Source organism: Taudactylus pleione, unplaced genomic scaffold (genome assembly GCF_031769625.1).
Source record: "Taudactylus pleione unplaced genomic scaffold, aTauple2 ptg000136l, whole genome shotgun sequence".
NCBI classification, from domain to species: domain Eukaryota; kingdom Metazoa; phylum Chordata; class Amphibia; order Anura; family Myobatrachidae; genus Taudactylus; species Taudactylus pleione.
The window spans coordinates 4,361,545-4,384,538 of NW_028284538.1; the positions used below are offsets into that span (position 1 = coordinate 4,361,545).

General features: G+C 43.5%; 1 protein-coding gene across 3 annotated transcripts in view; it reads left to right on the plus strand.

Moving 5' to 3' along the window:
* The window catches only part of LOC148522928 (uncharacterized), a 120,733-nt gene extending 97,961 nt beyond the window's left edge, over window positions 1–22,772 (plus strand). For all 3 annotated transcript variants that reach the window (XM_088473566.1, XM_088473567.1, XM_088473568.1), the window contains 2 exons: window positions 12,806–12,928; window positions 19,227–22,772. In XM_088473566.1, coding sequence (XP_088329692.1) covers window positions 12,806–12,904 — 99 coding nt within the window. In that variant the 3' untranslated portion in view covers window positions 12,905–12,928; window positions 19,227–22,772. The remainder of the gene's footprint in view (window positions 1–12,805; window positions 12,929–19,226) is intronic.
* Window positions 22,773–22,994: the final 222 nt, after the last annotated feature.

A 22,994-nucleotide genomic window follows, 5' to 3' on the forward strand; every position in this document is an offset into this window, starting at 1 on the left:
CAGAGCCAGATCCAAGCCAGCTCGGGTTTTCCCGCCTGACTCGGATCTCAAAACACCATCATCCCGCTGTTGGAATCTCGTGGGTTTTGGATTGTATAAAAGATCACCACCATTTTAATTCCGGCTGTGGAGCATGAAGAGGGAGGGGGCTGTGAATGTGTTCGCTGTGCTGTTGCTGATGCTGTGCATACTGGGGCTGGTTACTGTTTTCACTCAGGGGCTGGCTGCTTAATGTCCATAGGGGGCGGGGCCTGCTGTTGTCCAGTGTCCACTCCATATAGGGGCTGGTTGGCTGTGGTCCTGTCCACTCCATAGGGGCTGGCTGTTGTCCTGTTCATAGGGGCTGGCTGGATGTTGTCCATAGGGGCTGGCTGGCTGTGCTGCTGTGTTTTCCAGGGAGGTGCTCTGTCCATCAGGGGTGCTCTTCACCCCCAGTGTGAAAAAAATAAAGTATTTTATTTCTGTGTGTGCATGTTAGCTACACTTATCAGCTAGGTAGGTGCACAGGGATGCTGTCTGTGTCATTTATTAAGGGGCTGCTGCCTCTCTCAGGGGTGCTATTCACCCCCAATTTAAAAAAAATAAAAACAATTTTTTGTGTGTGCATGTTAGCTACACTTATCAGCAACGTAGGTGTTCTGGGGTGCTGCCTGTGTCATTTATCAAGGGACTGCTGCCACTTTCAGGGGGGCTCTTCACCCCCAGTGTGAAAAAAAAATAATTTTTTTTTCCGTGTGTGGTTGTGTGCATTAGCCGCAATTTAGCTGCACTATAATTGCTTGGTGACACTGCTGTAAGACCGCAGTGAGTATGGAGGACAGTCACATGACAGGAGAGCAAGATCCACATAACAGTCTTGTAGCTGCCGGCAGCAGTCATGATGACGATGTAAGGCTCTCAACGTCATCTATGAAGGCCGATGCACCAGGGCATGTAAAAAAAATCAACTTTTACCCTGTTAAAGAAAAAAAATCTAAAGCTAAGTTAGCTTCAGAGAAAAAAAAAATTGCCAATATGCCAATTATTTATGACTAGTGGTTCTAGTGATTTAAGCCCTTCTGCTTGTAGGAGAGGTACAAAAAAAATTAAAATTTTTAAGACAAGTAAGACACCGGATCCAACAGTGTGCTCCGAAAAAAATCACAAATCCCTAAGGAGAGTCCAAGTTTGTCCACGGTTGCCATGTGTGAGCCTGACCTTTCTAATACTGTAATTGAAGAGGATCCTCCTTCCACCATTTGTGTGCCCTCTGCAAATGTGGGGATGAGCAGCACAAGTCAACTGCTGACGTAGAAATCGAGGTTGCTTCTGTGGAATTGCAGCAGGAGGATGAGGAGGATATTTACATAGTTGGCGGTAACAACAAGGATGATGTTGCTGTGGAGGATGTTTGTGTAAAACCTGTAACTCAGGCAACAGTTGTTGCCATGCTTTGGCAAAGGACCAAAAAATCCACTTCCATTGTGTGGAACTATTTCAACCCAAATCCAGACAACCTTTGGACCTTTCCATCTAGGAACTTTCTCCCTGTTACATCACTTGCAGCGCATTCATCAAATTGGAAAGGGTATTTCAAATTCTCAGACTTTGGGGACAAAAAAAACAAACAACAATCAGTCCAGTGTCACCTAGCTGCTCCGTTCTATCTGAATCCAAGTGCTGCAATCTCCACCACCAACACCTGCATCAACATCCTCATTTGTGTGAAATAGTCTTGCATCCAATTTCATAAGGACTGAATCCTCTCCTATCCGTGATTCCTCAGAAGGATCCTTGAGTGCTACGCCTGCTGCTGCTGTTGCTTTCAATGGATCTTCATCCCAGAAGGGGACCAGGAAGAAGACTACTTTTAGCAGTTCAACCAAACAATTAACTGTCAAACAATCCTTTGCATTTACGAGAAAGTATGACAGCAAACACTCAGTTGCACAGCGGATTACTGACGCCATAACAGTTATGCTGGTATTAGATGTATCCACCATTAATACAGTCAGTTTTAGACAGTTGATGTCCCTGCTACATGTCCTTTCTAGATTCCACTTCTCTAGAGTAGCAATTCCCAATCTGTGCGAGGACATTAAAAAAAACCTCATTAATGTCCTCCAAAATGCCATTGTGCATTTTAACCAGACATATGTGGACAAGTGGGACAGGGCAAACTAAAGTTTACATGACTGTGACAGCCCACTGGGTAGGTGTATTGCCTCCAACAGTGCAAACAGCAGCAGCAGCATCTATTAAATGCCAGCTCATTCAGAGGCAGGCTACTCTGTGTATCACCAGTTTCACTAAGAGGCTTACCACTGAGAACCTCTTAGAAACATTCAGGGAAATCATTGCAAAATGGCATACCCCACTTGGACTCTCCTTGGGATTTGTGATTTCTGACAATGCCAGCAATATTGTGTGAGCATTACATGTGGGTGAACTCGAACACATCCCATGTTTTGCTCACACAATTCATTTGGTGGTGCAACATTTTAAAAAAAACGACACGGGCATGCAGGAGATGCTCTCGGTGGCCTGAAAGATTTCTGGACATTTTCAACATTCAGCAACTGCGTGTCGAAGATTGCAGCACCAGCAAGAACTTTTGAATTTGCCCTGCCATCAGCTGAAGCAAGAGGTAGTAACTAGGTGGAATTCTACCCTCTATATGCTTCAGTGGATGGAGGAACAGAAAAAGACCATCCAAGGCTACAATATGGCCTATGACATAGGTAGAGGAGTAGGAATGCACCTTAATCAAGCGCAGTGGAGAATAATTTCTGTGTTGTGCAAGGTTCTCAAACCCTTTGAACTTGCCACATGTAAAGTTAGTCAGGTCATTGCCCTCATCAGACTTTTGTAAAAGCAGCTGGAGAAACTGAAGGAGGAGCTGAAATGGAGTGATTCCGCTAAGTATGTCGGACTTGTAGATCAAGCCCTTCATTCACTTCAACAGGATCCAAGGATTGTCAATCTCTTGAAATCAGATCACTATATTTTGGCGACCATACTTGATTCTAGGTTTAAGTCATACCTTGTGTATTTGTTTCTGATGGACATAAATCTGAAAAGATGCAAAGAGCTGGTGGTGAAAAAGTTGTCAGCTCAAGTGGCACATGACACTGCAGCATCTCCTCCTTCAGTTTCTGCAGCTTCCAGGAAAAAAAATAATTTTCCTAAGAGACCCACTGCTGGTGATGCAGATCATTCAGCAAAACCTAATGACATCTGGTTGGGTCTGAAAGAAATGCCTACAATGAGTGACATGTCTACCGTGACTTTGTCTGATAAGGTTACCATTCAGAGAATGGTGGATGATTATTTTAGGGATAGCATCCAAATAGGCATGTCACTCAGTCCCTTTCACTACTGGCAGGAAAAGAAGCAATTTGGTGTCCCTTACACAAACTGGCTTTGCTGTACTAAAGTTGTCCACCCTCCAGTGTGTACTCTGAAAGAGTTTTCAACGCAGCCGGGAACCTTGTCAGTGATCGGAGTAGGAAGTTATTTCCCCAAAATGTGGAAAAGATGATGTTCATTAAAATGAATCACAAATTCCACGAGGAAGACCTTTACCAGCAATTAAGTAAAAAAAATACAGAAGCATCTGTAATGGTGGATTCCAGCGGTGACAAAATAATATTGTGTGTAGAAGAGGAGGATGCATACTGATGGGGATGATGATGATATCTGATCTTACCTATGTTGTAAAGCCAGTTTGTGTATGGGATCATTGCCACCAATGTCCACTGCGCATTGGCAGCTTGTTTTGTGGGGGGTCCAAAAAAACAATAATTTCAGCCACAAGTGGCAGTCCCTGTTGCTGAAGTGATTGGTTAAACTGTGAATGTCCTGTTTCATATATACAACATAAGGGTGGGTTGGAGGGCCCAAGGACAATTCCATCTTGCACCTTTTTCCTTTCCATTATGTGCTGTTTGAGGCATTGCTGCCTGACATTTTTAATGTTATGGTTTATGAATGTCCAGAAATTGTAATGGACACAGACAGCATCTCCTGCATGCCCCTTTCATTTTTTTTTAAAGAAAATTCTGAACCAACTGCTGCTTGTTGTGTCAATCCGGCGGCACAAGTCGCACAACAGTGACATTCAGCCAAAGGTTCTCAGCCCTTAAGGCTGCTGCTTCACGGCCCAAAAGCCACCTGCCGTCACTCCTCACCAGCCCTCAAGGCTGTAATGGCTGCAACTTGCCAAGAGTTCCAGGCCTCAAGGCTGTTGCAGGACTGATTCCTTCCTAATCATAGCTCTGTATTCCACTACTCCTCACCCCGGAGGCTGCATCAACAATTTACTATCAACTATCAATTCTTCAGCCAGTGGCTGCACCAATTATCAAGTATCAACTCTTCTTACTTCAGCCAGTGACTGCGCCAACTATCAATTCTTAGTTCAGCCAGTGGCCGCACCAATTACCAAGTATCAACTCTTCTTACTTCAGCCAATGGCTGCGCCAACTATCAACTAACAATTCTTCAACCATCATCTATGAACAGTCCTCAACTCTATTTATCACTCAGTTTTGAGCCAGCTAGCTGGATGCAACCTTTCAGCCCTTAACTAAATGAAAAAATCAATATTGTGAGCTGTGAGGTGCTCAAAATTGACTGGAAACGAGTGGAAATAAATGTTATTGAGGTTATTAATACTGTAGGAACAAAAACAGGCCCATTTTATGTGATTTTAGCTGTTTTTATGATTTTTTTAAGAAAACATCCAGATCCAAAAACAAAAACAAAAAAACAAAACATGGAGGTGAGGTTATGGCAAAACCAATCCAGATCCAAAACCAGGGGAGATCCAGATCCAAAACCAAAGCACGGGGGTCGACGCACACCTCTAATTTCTGACCGACACATGCTCAGATTTACTGCAAGCGCTGGTCAGATGCCGGAAGAGGTAGAGTATGATTTGCTGGACAGCTGAATAAGCACTCTACCTTTTCGACAAACCAAGTAATAATACTCGTACATGCTGTCAGTGTCTGGACCGGCTTCAGGGCGATTATAGGCAAAACAGTTCTACGCATTTACTGCCTGTTAGCCGCTCCATCATACATCTCCCCCTTTATCTATATATCTCTCAAAGATTGATAAATCTTGAGAAAGTGTATGATGAAAAAGTAGCAAGGGGCCATCCCTTAATTATATTTATTTATTTTTAAATTGTACTAGGAGAATGAAATATTTTATATATTTGACTCACTTATACATACAGCTTCATCAGAGATATAAAATAACTGAGTACTTGTTACCAGGGCATCCACTGATGAAGTCCTGCATGATGAAACACATTAGATGTTTTCAGCCTATTGTGGCCTACGGCTACATTTTCCACATTCTTATCAGAGAGGGATCAGACAGATTATGGCTGTGCATGTGCGGTGACTCTGCCGGGTCTGGACCCAGAAGGACAGTGATCTCCTGTCAGAGAGTTTGCAAGAAAATATTGATAAGTTGCCCTGATATATAATATATAATGTCGTATTACCGCAATATGTGTCGATAAGAAATTATAAATATAGTGGTAAATATAGGAGCAAAAATTCTATAATTGATAAATAGACCCTTGGAGTTATGGCAAATAATAATGTAATGTATATTTACGCAACACATTGATTTTCCCTTTTTCTTTGTACAGCTGGACGGATCAGCCTTATTGCACGTTACTAACGCAACAGTCAGCTGTGCTGCCTTCCTAATAAACATCGCTGATCTAGCAATAGTTAAATTTTTTTACAGCTGCTATTCTTGGAACTATAGAAGTTGCCAGGAACATATTGTAAATATAAATGTTTATTCACCACAATCTAAGGAATGAAGTAATAATGTGCTATTTAATTACATATTATATCCTTGAAAATAGTGGTAGTCATAGATTATAAAACAGTGTGTAGAATGTACATTTAACTATAACGTCGTCGTTATCGTTCAAAAAATCGTTCAGTGTAAAACGATAAATGATGGACGATTATCGTTCATCGTGTTCACGTTTGTAGATTGTAGTTTGTAGCTCAGTCAGACTGGCCAACTGAACGATTTTCAATAGAAGTTGCAACATTTTTCCTTCAAAACACAAAATCGTTTATTATGTAAAGTAAAACCAACTACTTTGTAAAACGATTTTCGTTCACTTTTTCAGGGTAAAAACTGAACGAAAATCGTTCAACAAAAATCTTTCATTACTTACATCGTTGTATGTGTACGCACCTTTAGTACTAACCCCTTAATATAAGGAGGGTGTTTGCTTCTTGGTGACCAAACAAGTTTTATATTATTGATTTACTACTAGTTTCACCAGACATACCATACATTTATTTAGAAGCATATTACAATTTATATATTTTTTATTTTTTTATTAAATATTAGGGAAAATAATGAGAATGTTAATTCTTGCATTTTCCATGATACATCAAAATGTTCAGGTTTATCAAAGCTTAGAGAGTGATAAAGGCGAGAGAGATAAAATACCAACCAATCAACTTCTGCTTTTCTTTTCCTCACTTATACAGTGCCATCATCTCCTCCCATTGCCAACAACAGCACCAAACCTTTTGGTTTGGTCACCCTGCTGCTCATTTGGATACTATGACAGCTGTTCTGCTATGTTTTGTACTGTTATGGAGCCCATACGTCTAGACTGTATTGGGGCAATTCCCCATTCTGCCGACGTCAGGGTCAGGGGATTGGAAAAGTCTAACATGTTGGACAATCTTGGTTACCCGATTCTGATCCGAAAATGGTCAGAATCTGCGAGTGGGGGATTTTTAGCATGTTGAATTTCCCCTATGCCTGGATGCATTGCCATTGCCAATCATCGATGTCCACCGATTAGAGTTTTTAATCGCCAATTGGCGGATCAGAGTCAGCAAAATGGGAAATCGGGTCGGAGGTGTATGTCATTTTTTTCTTGTTTTGTTCATATTGTTTCTGTTTATGTACTAGTTACAGTGGTGGATCTAGACTTTTGAATTAGGGGGGGCAGTTTAATGATAACACTGACTCATCCTTTTTTCTATCCTGGCACCTCCCCTTTCTGGTCCCAACTCCACCCCTTGGTGACTCATACTGTGCCGCCTCACACAGCCAGATGTCAACTCAGTGTGCGGCCAGGGACAAACGCAGGATTCGTAGGAGGGGTTTTTCCTTGCATGCGTGTATTGTGTATGTAGTGTGTATGTGAGTATATACATATATATATATATATATATATATATATAGTATTACACATTCATATATTACACAGGACACATGCACATACACACACACATTAGATAGGACACATACACACACATATTGTACGTAGGACACATACACACACATATATTACATAGGACACATACACACACACATATTGCATAGGGTATACACACATGCACATACACACACATATATTACGTAGGACACATGCACACACATATGTTACATAGGACACATACACACATATATTACATAGGACACATACACACATGCACATACACACATTACATAGGACACACACACACACACACACATATATATTACATAGGACACATACACACACATATATTACATAGGACACATACACACATGCGCATACACACACACATTACATAGGACACATACACACACATATATATTACATAGGACACATACACACATATATTACATAGGACACATACACACATGCACATACACACACATTGCATAGGACACATACACACATACTGTATATATTACATAGGACACATACACACATATTACATAGGACATACACACATGCACATACACACACACATCACATAGAACACATACACATACATATATATTACATAGGACACATAAACACACATATTATATAGGACACATACACACACACACATTACATAGGACACATACACACACATATATATTACATAGGACACATACACACACATATTACATAGGACACATACACACATATTACATAGGACATACACACATGCACATACACACACATTACATAGGACACATACACAAACATATATATTACATAGGACACAAACACACATATTTATTACATAGGACACATACACACCGATATTTTACATAGGACACATACACACACATATATTACATAGGACACATACACACACATACACACATTTATTACATAGGACACACACATACACATATATTACATAGGACACATACACACACATATATTACATAGGACACACACACACACATATACTACATAGGACACATACACACATTTATTAAATAGGACACACACCTATATTACATAGGACACATACTACATATGACACACACATATTACATAGGGACATACACATATACTGTGTATATATATATATATATATATATACACATACATACTCACAGACACACTTTCATCTACTGTGTGATCCTATTCTGAGATGCTGCAGCAGCTTGTTGATGGGGGAGATGCCGGCCAGTTCCATTATTAGGCTCTGCCCCCTGCATCGTAATCCCACGATTCACGGGTCTGGGGGAGTGGGTGATGCCAAAATTATGCAGTTCTTATAAATGCTAATCATTTTGGCTCTGCCCCCTCCCCATAGACACTCGAATCACGGCATAATGCTGCAAGGGGGCGGGGCTATGAACGCGTATAATTTATTATTTTTTTTCAGGGGTGGGGGGGTTGAGTACTGCCGCCACCAGATACAAGGGGCAGGGCGGAGGAAGGAGCTGCTGCTCCTCTGATATTGTTGTTGTGTCCTAGTCAGGAGGACTGGAGTGCTGTGCATTTCTGTATGCATTTCCCCGACACAGGAGCAGTAGGGGGAGGAGCAGAGAGAGGCAAGAAACGCTAGGGCGGGGCAATCGTTCCAATCGCCCCCCCCTGGATCTGCCACTGACTCGTTAAGGTGCTAAAGTATGTAACCAGAATTAACCAACAGTGACTTCCATACCATAGGACTGATACATGTGGTTGCATCCACAAAGTATTTTACGATTTCCCCCCCAACTGCGCATGCATCAAATATGAGGTCTGCGTACAGGGAATCAGTATGAATTACCGCCGGTCGCAAGGCTGAAAATCCTGATCGCCCAAAGTAAGTAAGATTGTAAGTATTTACTAACCTAACCTCCCCCCCTAACCCTAACCTTCCTTAGGGGTGCCTAACCCTAATCCCCCCTCTAAGTGCCTAAACCTAACCCCCGCCGCCTAAACCTAAATTCCCCAGGGGGGTGCCTAACCCTAACCCTCCCTTCCCCTAGCCTAACCCTAACCCTCCCTCCCCCTAGCGTAACCCTAAGCCTCCCCGGGGGGGGTGCCTAACCCTAAGTCCCCCCGGGAGCCCTAAACCTAACCCTCCCCCCCGCGGCTGTCCGCAGCAGCGCCCGGCATCACTTCGATCGGCATGCTGGGCGCCGGTCTCCCGGCGTCGGTAAAATGACAGGTGTCTAGATTTAGATGCCTGTCATTTAACCCTCGCTGGGATAAAGCAGTCGGGAAGCCGGCTGTCGAGATTACGTCCGCCGGCTTCCCGACTGCATACCGTGTACAGTATGTATCCCACAATGCATCTGCACTATCAGGTACTGTAGTTCCGGGTAAACTGCATCTCACTATTACAGGGCTTAGTGTGAAATGGGTATTTCTGGGGCGGCAACTGGCTGGTAACCATGCAGGCGCACTGAACAGATTCATCTGTTAGGAGTGACATGGAAGTGCCATGTGCATGTAGACTGACTTTCAAGTTCAGTTGCAGCATGTTGATGAAGATGGGACGCCTGTTACAGACAGATTATTTTGCGCCCATCATGGGGTGGTTACTAATGATGAAGGATGTCACTGTTGATGTAAAAACAGAAGCAGATGCATGGAAACTCACACAGATTAGCTGATACTGGGCTTAGAATAAAATAGTAAGTAGGCTGCTGTGGCCCTACAGAACAGCGCCTGAGAATGTATCTGGCTAAAGCTGCCCACACACATAGTGATATTTTACCCGATCTGGCCGATTCCGACGCATTGGAATGACAGATCGTGTAAAATATGGCCAAATCATGAGGAAATAGTGAGTCCCCACTCAAGATCACGATGCGATGCGCGTCCCCGCTGGTCGCACATCACATCGTCAGATCTGCCGTGCTGTAGGGCAGATCTGACAATCTAGGATACAATACGCAGTGAAAACTCTGCATGCAGGAGAGATCGTATGAAGATTGGACACCAAATTGTGTATATCATGTGGTGATCGTGTGCAGAGCTGCCGGGGAGAGTTTCAAGGGAAATCGTACTCATCGGCTGATCATGTGCACATCGGTATGTGTGTGGGCACCTTAAGAATCAGTCTCCAACTCAGCAATCACCAGGCTACTTTTCAGCCTGACCTCTCCGCTGTACCTTTGATATGGGAGAGTATTTATTCACCCAGACAATTATCTGAATAAATAATGCTTGATCTTTATTTAGCACAAACCTTCACCCACTATAGTATAGCACTTCTAAAGGAATGGCTATTTATCACACTGTAACATTGTAAACTATCATACAGGGAACCAGTGCATTATGTCTACCTGTTTCTTTAGCCAATTCCAAGTTTATCCATCTCACACTCGGGACGGGATGTGTCAAACCTAAGAATGCAGTCACACCTCCAAATACTGCCATTTTCTGAGGTTTGCTGCAACCTTATATGCATAAAAGTGGTCCTCAGTGTATACCGGAGATATCCGATGTGGCCCACCAGTACTATAGTCCCCATCAAAAGCAATGGGACTGCAATGAGCTGGTATGCAGCAAGCTATGGAAAGTGAAACTTTCCAGAGCTTGTTCCCAATAGGCAATGACATCTAGAGATGACATTGCCTAGAGAATCCTTTGGTCTTCTAAAATCAAAATGCCCATGAGAAGGATATGAGGGATAATACAAAGTGGAAGCTGCTCAAACCAATTTGGTAATAATCTTTAGGTGCATGAAAGGAAGGGGTTATACTAAACAAAAAAGTATGCAACAAATAACTCTTAATTTCTATTGCCATATAGTTTTCAAGTATTGTTGTAGGTACAGTTTAGTGTGATGGAGGACATCTGGGGGATAAACCCCCTTTCTGTATTTTTTTGTTTAGTTTGAACCCTTCCTTTCATGCAGGGGCTTAGGGACTGACTCAGAACTGCAGTTCACCGATTATCTGTAAACTGTGTATGTATAAAAGTCACACTGTGCATGCATCAAGATACATTACCATTGTCATGACTGACAGGGAGCATTTGGGGGAAGTAATGTAGTGGTGGCAAAAAACACCGGCGATCCTTAAGACAATAAAAATGGTTCTTTGTACATGCCACCATTCTGCACAAAGGGTTACTCAGAAGACCAAATATTGTCTTTACACAGATGCTTGGATGACAGTGGGTATCTCACTACATATCTAGACATCTGAGACATTTGCATACATCCCAACTGTCCCGAATCCAATGAGATAGTACCGTTTTTCTGCACTTTCCCATTGTCCCACCCTTGAGCCCAACCTCCTGTGGGCGGTCGGGAGTTTGGGGACACTCAGGCACCAACGCAGCTCTGATCTGCTAAGCAGAGAGCAGTGGTGCCGTGAAGCTGAGTGGCACCCATTTAGAGCAGGAAGAGGGATGGGTTCACCCCCAGCATGGCATATAATGGGGGCATGACTTGCAGACATTCCCCCAAAAAACACATCCTCCAGGGGGCATGCCCTTGTGGGAATGAGACCACACCCCATTTTCGAGTGTGCGTACCTAAGGTGCTTGCAAGGGTACCGACTGTAGGATTGCAAATGTTGGGAGGTATGCATTTGCATATTTTCGCCCATCTGCTGAGGCATTAGTGTACATCTCTGTATCAGGCCCTTAGACCACACAGGAGAAAACAGGAGTGACTCCATTACTTATACTTGCTGCTGCAGGCACAGTGCAAGTGTCAGTAGAGACTGATCCAGATGGGGTAAGTCATTGTAGATCCCTGGGTGGCACATTTAAAGACTCTCAGAGTTTCCATTCCACACTCTTTGTGGACACAAGTCCTATCAAAACTAATATAATTATTCATAGGGGCTTCATTGTCTAGAAGACCTCAGGGTTTAAAAAAAGTGAGGGGAGGATCCGTGGATGAATCAGTGAGAGCAGTATAGATAAGATACAATTAAGCAGTTAGCTTCTACTTCAGCAGGGGTTGGGGGTGGGAAAGATTAGGTTCAGGACTTTCTCCTCTGATGTAGGAATGTTCCAGGTTCAGAATCTTCTCCTCCTGGTTCACAAAAAGGATGTGTCCAGGTAGTAGACAGCCAGTGAGAGCTGGGAGGGTTCTCACTATGGAAGGGGGGTTGGGGGTGGGAAGGATTACACTCAGGACCTTCTCTTCTGATGGAGGAATGCATGGAGTGTGCCAGGTTCAGAATTTTCTCCTCCTGGTGCACTGGGGGGGAGTAGTAAGAATGTGTCCGAGTGGCAGACAACCTGTGAGAGCTGGGAGGGTTCTTACTATTGCAAGTTTGTGCTAAACAGACATTTATCATGATTATATTTTAGAGGCCCAGCTTGTATAATACTAGATAATGATAAAGAAATTATGTTTAGGTTTAACAATGATTCATGTTATTCCTGCACTCTGTCATGGTAACATACACCAGTAATTGGTAATAAGTCAGGGTATTTTGAGAACAAATAACATATACTGTCTCTGATGCCTCAATACACCACAGAGATTTTATGTGTTCGACTCTAAATTATAATTCACACATGAATTACAGCTTGACAAATAAGCATCACTGTAATTTATACGTTAAATATTTTGCTTTGTGTTCACAGATCGGTGGATATGTTATCCATTCTCTTCTCCTTGTGTTAAATCTGCTGCTGTGTACTGTTTCCCTTTTTGCCTGCCGTTGTGGAAAACATTTTCTATGACATGTACCACAAACTGTTCCCCAGGTAAGAGAAGGATTGTTGTGAGTGCAAATGTAACAGTAAGTATTGTGAGTGGAGAATGTGCCTAGAGATGCCACTTGCAGGGGATGGCAGTCAAATGCTTGTTCTGTTACTGTCAGTGTGAAACTTTCCTCAAACTACAAAATATTTACATTATTATAAAGTACTGTATTCATCTTGAGTGGAATGAGGAAGGATAGGACAGTTTACGATAGAATGAAAATATTTTCTGTCAGGTTACGGCCTGGGATCAGACGCTTCTCACCTAAGTAACAGTGTCTTCGATCTCTCAGGCGGTCAGACACCAGGCGCACGGTTGAGTAGTGCACTATGGACCACATTCAGAGCTGCTCGCAAAAAGCGAGCACTCGCTCTGAATGAGGGCGGTCACTTTTCTATTGAAAGGCGGCCTCCTGGCCGCTTGCTAAGCTTTGGGTACCACCCACAGTTTTGGCGAGTGACTAGGTGATGGTCGCGATGGTCGAGACCATCGCAACTATCAGGGCTTGCGATGAAACCCTTGCGGTAGGGTCTCATCTACTGCAAGCCCCAGGTAGCTTCCTGCTCTAACAGAGCAGGAAGCTCCCTAATGACATCACTGGTGATGTCAGTAGGGCCGCCTACAAACGGCAGGCTTTCCTTCAGGAATGCCTCCATTTGTCCGGCCAACCCCCCACCCCGCCTACAAAACGGGGCGAGCTGTCGATCAACATTGTCAGCCGCCCCTTTTGTAGTGAGCCCCGGAGTGAGTGACAAATGCACGTGTGCAGGCCCTCACCATAGACCCGTTTGCAAGCGCATAGCGCTTGTAAGCGTGTCTGAATGGGGTCCTGAGTATTTTCCCAAAGGTCTGCTAGGACTTTCATACTGTATCTCCATGTTGCGATCATGTTCATGGGCGCAGCCATGTTAGTCTGTGTCACCTGATCTGGCTCTCTGCAATGTTAGTCTTGCGGTCACTCAGCTGATCCTTGCATCCTATGGCCAGCTACCTAAGGGTATTTAAGTCTGGCTTCAGGAACAGGAAATTGCCTGTGCCACTTTGCTTCTTTAGTGATTGCTTGCTGAGACTGCATCCTAGGCTCCACACTATACTCTAATGTTCTCTATCAAGATATCATTCCTTGTGTTACCCATCACTATTAAGTGTCTGAATACCTAGTTCACCTAACCTTCGCTATAAAGCATCAGGATCTCCAGAGCTTTTACCCACGTTATTCAGCTTACGGATACCCAGTTACCTAACCTTTGCTATACAGCGTCAGGATCACCGGAGCTGTTACCCATCGTTATTCAGCATCTAGATTCCCAGTACAGCTACTCGTGACAAAACAGTATCTGGAACTCTGGAGTTGTCCCCATTGCTAATCAGCGTCTGCTTAATCGTACCTGTTACTCCTACTCTCGTGTATTCCTCCAGTACATTCCACCATCACTTCTCAACTACTCCTCTATTCTGCCAGAACCAGCTTCTACATTCCTAGTTCAGTGCCTTGTCTTCTTGCTTCTCTCAGGTACCTACAATGGGAGCAGCGACCTGTTTCACAGTGAAACCCATATCCTGCTTGTACGGGGTCACTGGTGAATAGAGGATTAGACTCCGCGCCTCAGAGTAGGTCTTGTCAACATCTGAGAGTAGCCTATGAGGAAGACATATATCTTGCCTCCTCGCCTTTTACCACCAGCTCACCCTTGTCCCCCAGCCACTGAACCCACAAGCGAGGACAATCAACACCAGGGCCTGACATTTTGAAGATACAGGAAAAAGATTAGACCAATCAGGGTTTGCCCAGCCCTGGGGTCTGACCAATCAGCAGATGTGTCTGCAGCTGCCAGGCATGTCAGACTGGCATCTCTCTGACTGGCTGCAGGAGCAGTTTAATATGTGACTTGGCAATGCTCCTCTCAAGGTGTCCTATGGTCTGGTACAGTAGAAATGTTTTGTAGTTACTTAATTTACCGCCACGTGGAATGCTGGCTGTCGGAATCCCATTGCCGGAAGGCAGACCCAGGACTAAAGATAGGCGTCAAAATGCCGACGACTATCTTTAGCCCCATGGTGAAATCCCGATGACTGGCATCCCGAATGAGGTAAGCTTGGGGACAGTTAGGTTGTAGCCACGGGGGATAGGGTTAGGTTTAGACACCCCTGGGGGGACTTAGAGTTAGGCACCCCCCAGGGAGGGTTAGGGTGAGCTATCCCCTGGGAGGGCTAGGTTTAGTGTGCATGGATAGGGGGTTAGGGTTAGGCCCCACCAAGGGGAGGGTTAGGCACCCCCAGGTATTTCATACCGATTCTGCACATATCATGTGAAATAATGTTTTAATGAGTATATTACACTGAAAATCACCACCTTAGGGCTTGGAACCTGATAATAAAAATAATAAAAGTGGGGGGGAGATTGGGGTGCCCTATTCATATAGGGGTTGCCTGACCCCTAAATCCACCAATGAGCATAGTGCATGCTCTATTGTGAAATGAGCATTGTAATTAGCGATGTGCAAAGATCCTCATGTTTTGGTTTTGGATCTGGATTGGTTTTGCCAAAACCTCGCCCTCCATGTTGAGTAGTAGTGGAATACAGACCTATGTTGAGGAAGGAATCAGTCCTGCAACAGCATTGAGGGCTGGAACTCTTGGCAAGTTGTGGCCGTTATCGCCTTGAGGGCTGCTGAGGAGTGATGACAGGTGGCCTTTGGGCCGGTTAGCAGGATGCAGCCTTTTGGCCATGTAGCAGCCTTGAGGGCTGAGAACCCTTGCCTGAATGTCACTGTTGTGCGACTTGTGCCACTGGATTGATAACATTTTGCAAAACCAAATTAATTGTGTGAGCAAAACATGGGATGTCTTCGAATTCGCCCACATGTAATGCTCGCACAATATTGCTGGCATTGTCAGAAATCACAAATCCTGAGGAGAGTCCGAGTGGGGTAAGCCATTTTGCAATGATTTCCCTGAGTTTTTCTAAGAGGCTCTCAGCCGCATGCCTCTTAGTGAGACTGGTGATACACAGAGTAGCCTGCCTCTGAATTAGCTGGCATATGTTAGATGAAGCTGCTGTTGCTGTTTGCACTGTTGGAGGCAATACACCTACCCAGTGGGCTATCGTAATCATGCAATCTTTAGTTTGCCCTGTTCCACTTGTCCACATATCTGTGGTTAAGTGGACAGTGGGCACAACAGCATTTCGGAGGACATTAATAAGGTTTTTTTAATGTCCTTCTACAGATTGGGAATTGCTATTCTAGAGAAGTGGAATCTAGAAGGGACATGGTAGCAGGGACACAGGACCCTCCATTTACTGTTGAAAACTCACTGCATTAATGGCGGATACTGGAAGCACATCTAATACCAGCATAGCTGTTATAGCGTCAGTAATCCACTGTGCAACTGGATGTTTGCTGTCATACTTGTTCGCCAATGCAAAGGATTGTGTGATAGTCAATTGTTTGGTTGAACTGGAACTACTAAAAGTAGTTTTCTTCCTGGTCCCTTTCTGGGATGAAGATCCACTCATAGCAACAGCAGCAGGCGTAACACTCAAGGATCCTTCTGAGGAACAACGGATAGGAGAGGAGTCGGTCCTTATGATATTGGATGCAGGACTACTTCTGATCACGAATGATGATGTTGATGATGATGCAGGTGTTGGTGGTGGAGATTGCTGGCACTTGGATCCAGATAGAAGGGAGCAGCTAGGTGACATTTTTTTGTCCCCAAAGTTTCAATACCCTTTCCAATTTTATGAATGCGCTGCAAGTGACATAACAGGGCAGAGGTTCCAAGATAGTTACCTTTACTCACTGTTACATGACAACGGTTACAAATGGCTTGACAAAAGTTGTCCGGATTTGGGTGGAAATGATTCCACACATGAGATGTGGATTATTTGGTCTTGTGCTGCTTATCCCCACATTTGCAGAGGGCACACAAATTGTGCAAGGAGGATTCTCTTCAAGTGCAGTATTAGAAAGGTCAGTCTCACACATGGCAACTGCGGACACACTTGGACTCTCCTCGGGGATTTGTTATTTTTCGGAGCACACAGTTGGTTCCGGTGTCTTACTTCTCTTAACAATTTTTTTTGTACCTCTCCTAGAAGCAGAGGGACTTAAATCATCACTAGAACCATCAGTCATAAATAATAATGGCCAATGCCTTATCCTTTCCTTGCCACTTTGTGTAGTGAATGGCATATTGCCAATTTTTTGTTTATCTAAAGCTGACTTAGCTTTAGATTTTTTTTTTCTTTAACAGGCTAAGATTAGTAGATTTTTTTAGCCTGACTTTTTGGCCTGACTTAAGCCCTGGTACATCGGCCTTAATAGATGACGTTGACGGCCTTACATCGTCATCATGACTGCTGCCGACAGCTACAAGACTGGTATGTGGATCCTGCTCTCCTGTCACGTGACTGTCCTCCATACTCACTGCGGTCTTACAGCAGTGTCACTAAGCAATTATAGAGCAGCTAAGTTGCGGCTAACGCACGAAACCAGCCACACACACAAAAAATAGTTTTTCTTTTTTCACTGGTGGTGTGGCTAGCATGCACACACACAAAATTGTTTTTATTTTCACACTGGTGGTGTGGCAGGCTAACACGCACACACAAACAATTGTTATTTTTTTATTATTTGAACACTGGTGGTATGTGGCAGGCTAACATGCACACACAAATTTTTTTTTATATTTTCACCCTGGTGGTGTGGCTAACACGCACATATCAATTTTTTTTTTATTTTTTCACTGGTGGTGTGGCTAACACTCACACACACAAAATATTTTTATTTTCACACTGGTGGTGTGGCAGGCTAACATGCACACACAAAAAAATGTTTTTATTCTTTCACTGGTGGTGTGGCTAAAACGCACACACAATTTTTTAGTTTTTTTAAACTGGGGGTGAAGAAGAGCACCCCTGATGGACAGAGCACCCCCTGGACAACACAGCAGAACACCCAGCCCCTATGGACAACAGCCATCCAGCCCCTATGGACTACAGCCAGCCCCTATGGACAGGACAACAGCCAGCCCCTACATGGATTAATATGGACAACAGCCAGCCATCTCCTATGGACAACAGCCAGCCAGCTCCTATGTACAGGACAACCTCAAAACAGCCAGCCAGCCCCTATGGACAGGACAACCTCACAAGTCACAATTATGCACAACAGCAGTGCAGCACAGCTCCCAGCTCCCTCCCTCTTCACTCTCCACAGCCCGAATGAAAAATATTGGTGGAGATCATGGGACCTTTATACAATCCAAAATCCGCAAGAATCCGACAGCAGGATGATGACTTTTTGCCTCGTGTTGAGATCCGAGTCAGGCGGGAAAACCCAAGCCAGCTCGGATCTGCCTCGTATCTGTTAAGTTTGGGTGGGTTCGGTTCTCAGGGAACTGAAGGCGCTCATCTCTAATTGTAATATGTATAATAATATGAAATGTAATAAAATATACTATATTATAAAGTAGGTCAGTGCCAACACAGCTTATAAATCTAAATATTTTCAGATTGAGTGGAGAACTCTTTAGGCATGGGGCCTACTTACTTTAGATTTCACTGCCATTTTTTTATATTAGGATATGATATGTAGAGATGTCTAGAGAGATGGGTACACAGTACCAGAATCAGAGGTGTGAGGCCAGCCAAGGAGGCATAGCCATGCCCCCAATACTGTTTGGCAATGCCCCAATATGAATGAGGGGACAAGGCCAGCCTCCAGTGATTTGGGCATGTCCAGACTATTCTTGGGTGCCTTAGTAAAAAATAATTCTTAATAAATGTCATGTTTATTGGCAGAACCTATAACTGTTAATATAGTGTACTGTATATGGCAGTAGTGTGTAATGGACGTCAGTCCACACATTGCATATCTTAGCCAGGTCTTTGGTTTATTAATCAGATAGAACAACATGGTGTGAGACAACACAGGGTTAATGCAGCACAACTCAACTAGATGCAGTATGATACAGATCCAGCCAGGAGTCGGTTAATAGATGTAGCTTGCTGTGTCTGGGCTTTGCACAGAACAGTATACATGCAATGGTGGAAGTGGGATTTGCAGCTCCACAATCGGTGGTAAGCAGTGGTGACACAGTGGTAAGCGGTGGCAGCATCAAATCTGCAAAGCTCGGTGACAGACAGGTCACTCGTGGACACGTACTACTTCTATGAAGGAAGGAAGTAAGCTGTACATGCACAGTAGGCACATTGGGTCGGAGGTGGAGTGTATGCAGTAAGTTCACCTCTGTTACTATTTTTAATGTTAATATATGGTTTATCTCTGCTCGCAGGTCTTTCTGATACAGACTGATGTTTTGGCTTCCATGAACCCTTCTACAACAATTCCAGCATTTCCTCCACCTGCACAACCACCACCAGCGCGATATACAGCCAAAAATGTCACAGCTAGACCACCAACATAATTGTGTTAAGGTGCCCACACACATTCCGACTTTTCATCCAAGTTGGCCGATTTCGGCGAATTGTAACGACATATCATGTAAAAAATAGCCAAATCGTGAGTTTCTACTCTTGACCTCGCATCTTCAGATCTGTCGTGATGTAGGGCAGATTAGCCAATCTGGGATACAATGCACTGGCTGCAAGATAGATCTTAAATCAGATTGGACATTTTTAACTCCAAATCGTGACCACGACTGCCTAGGGAGAGTTCAGGGGAAATCGTGTACATCGGCTGATTGGGAGCAAGTCGGTATGTGTGTGGACCCCTTTAAATGTACCTGCCAACTGCATACAGAGGAGGTAGATTCTGTGACTGGATACAATATTTTTTTACAATGCAGCCTATTAACTCGCTAGTAACCAATGTCTTATATATATTGTAATATAAGTGTCTCAGTGATATAGCTGGACCCTTGCAGGTTGTATTTTAATTATGGTTCATCCCACAAAATATCCCTGTGTGTAGATACAGTAATCAAATATGAAATTTAAACCTATATACCTAGTGATTTTGTAATGATTTATTATAACTGTATGAAAAATCTTTAAGGAAATGACTAATTTATAGTCCAATTTATAGTTACACATTAAACTGCAACTTTGGACATAGGCAGAAATGCAGCCAAACACTTACATTTCTGTGACTATATTTTAAGTTGTATATATCTTAAGACATACTGTACACATGTGTCATCATCCACGACTCAGGAAATTGCCACAAGACTATATGGTAAGCAAAGATACTCTGCCACCTACTTCACATCTAAAATTGACTCCTTACATCTGGACATTACATGTAGACCACCAGCACTGCATTTCTTCCTCTTCCAGCCTGCCCATTCCCTTCTATCCTGCCAACTCTGACCTCGCTCTCCCAAGTATCTGGAGATTCAGTCATGTCCTCATCTGGACCTCCCACATTTAATGATGTGTACCCAGCCAATCTATTGTGTGGCAGGTCCCGGCATTGGCAAATTCATACACTTTGCAGATGCCGGGAGCTCGGCGTGACAGCAACATTCAGCATCATGGCCCCTGCTGATGATATCGCCTGTCAGAACTGCATGCAGGTCCAACAGGCGATGTCGCTGATGAAGCGCCGGAGCATTTATCATCAGTGACATAGTGGGTACACACTGGATTGGGCGACATATTGTCTAGTGTGTACCTGGCTTTACACCTCCCTTTTTGACTCCCTTTTGATCTCCTCCCACCTCTTCCACAACCTCTCTCTTGTTGACTGTTTTTATCTTGCCCATCTCTTCAATCTCTGCCTCTCATCAGGCACTGTCTGCCCTGCATTCAAGCATGCACTTTTCTCCTTTTTCTTAGAAAGCCGACCCTTGGTCCTTACACTCTCTCCAACTACCACCCAATCTCTATCCTCCCATTTGCCTCCAAACTGCTTGAGCAGATTGTCTACAACCGCCTTTCTCTCCTCCCACTCCTTGCTTGACCCATTTTAGTCTGGATTTTGTACTCTCCACTTCACAGAAACTGCCCTCACAAAAGTCATCAATGGCCTCTTTGCTGCCAAATCCAAGTGCCGCTACTGTCTGCTTATTCTCCTCAGCCTCTCGGCTGCTTTCGACACTGTGGGCCACACTCCTCTGCAAATCATTCACTCCCTTGGTTTGCATGATATTGCACTCTCCTGGCTGACCTCCTACCTCTCTGATCGTTCCATTTGCTCCCATGACTCTACTTTCCCCCCACTTTCACTACCTGTAGGTGTCCCCCAAGATTCGGTTCTTGGACCTCTTCTCCCTTTATATGTCCTCTTTAGGTGATCTCATCAGCACTTTTTACCTCAAATATCATCTCTATGCTGATGACACTAAGATCTACCTCTCTTCCTCTGGCCTACTCCCTCTCTTCTCACTCATAACTCCAACTGTCTCTTTGCTATTTTTTCCTGGATGTCCCAGGGCTTTTTTAAACTTAACATGTCTAAGACTGAGCTTATCATCTTCCTACCATCCCACATAACTTCATTAACCAAAATGTCATTATCTAATGGAACAACCATCTCCACTAGCCTCCAAGTCTGCGGTCTTAAGGTTAACTTTGACTTCTCGTTCTCCTACAAACCACACATCGAGTACATCTCACAGTCCTGTCATCTGCATCTTAGAAATAACTCCAGGATCAGACCCTTTCTCACCCTGGATGCAACTAAGACCCTTATCCACTTACTGGTTATCTCCAGATTGGACTACTGTAACCTCCTACTTTCTGGCCTCCCTGTCTGTCTCCACTCTAATCTGACCTCAATGCTGCTGCTCGACTTATCTTCCTCTCCAAATGCACTACATCTGCATCCCCTCTTTCTACAAGCTCTTCAATGGCTCCCCATCACCTTTAGAGCCTAATTCAAACTTCTTATGCTCACTTTCAAACCGCTCACAAAATCAACTCCTATTTACATATCTGTCCTTATCTCCTGTCACACTCCTGTCGGCCCACTTCACTCCACAAATACATGTCGCCTCTCCTGCCAACTAATAACTACCTCTCACTCCTGTCTCCAAGATTTTTTCTGTGCTTCTCCCCACCTATGGAATTCTCAACCTCTCTCTATCAGACTCTCCACCTCTCTACTAAACTTCAAACAGGCTCTCAACACCCACTTCTTTGTCAAAGCCTTTCAGCTCTCATCCAAACCCACTGCTCATGCTCCTTCCTCACTTTCTACCCCATCTATGTCACCCCCTGTCTGTCTGCCCCTCCCCTTTTGAATGTAAGATCTCACGAGCAGGGCCCTCTTCCCTCACATGCTTCTTCTTCCCTTAGTTGTACTATAATTTACTACGAGGTCCCCACAACGGCACCGAACAACTTTGTTGCTGACGTCCTATTTAAGTGTTATGCAGCAATGTTTATAAACCATGTCCTTGTCCTGCATTGTTTTGTACTGTTATTAACTGTTTTTCTTGTGTGCTTTTTTGTTTATGTACTTTATTATAAGGCATTGCGTAACCCTTGTGGCGCAATATAAATAAAGGATAATAATAATAATAGTAATAATCTAGTGTGGGACGCAACATGATTTATGTCCAACTCTAAACTCTGACTCAGGCTATTATTTTGCAATTAATCTTCTGAAAATTATTATGTGTGCAACAACTTCTTGCTTGAGTCCGAAATGATTTTAATGATTTCTCAAATGTTGTATTTCTACATATACTAGTGTTTTAAAGCTGACAAATGAGTTAACAGAGATCACCATAAAAATAATGAGAATGCTGAGCAAACTGATCTCATACCAATGATTTTAATGTTATTTTTCAAAAACTGTGTTAAAACTATTTGTACAAAGTCAGAGTGTAAAGGCTGTATAAACATCATATAATAACTTGTCAATAAAACTATTTGCCCAAAACCAAGATTCATCCTGATAAGTGAATTCAGAGTTTCTCATGGGTGGTTATGTTATGCTTTGTGTACTAATGTGTAGAGTAAAGTATAGGGCAGAACCAAGGGTTATTACAACAAGGAAGTCAACTTTGGAGAATGAGGAAATTGGGTGGTATTGATGGTCAAGGAAATGTCAGCTGTTTTGTACATGTTGAGCTTTAGGTATCATTGTGACATTC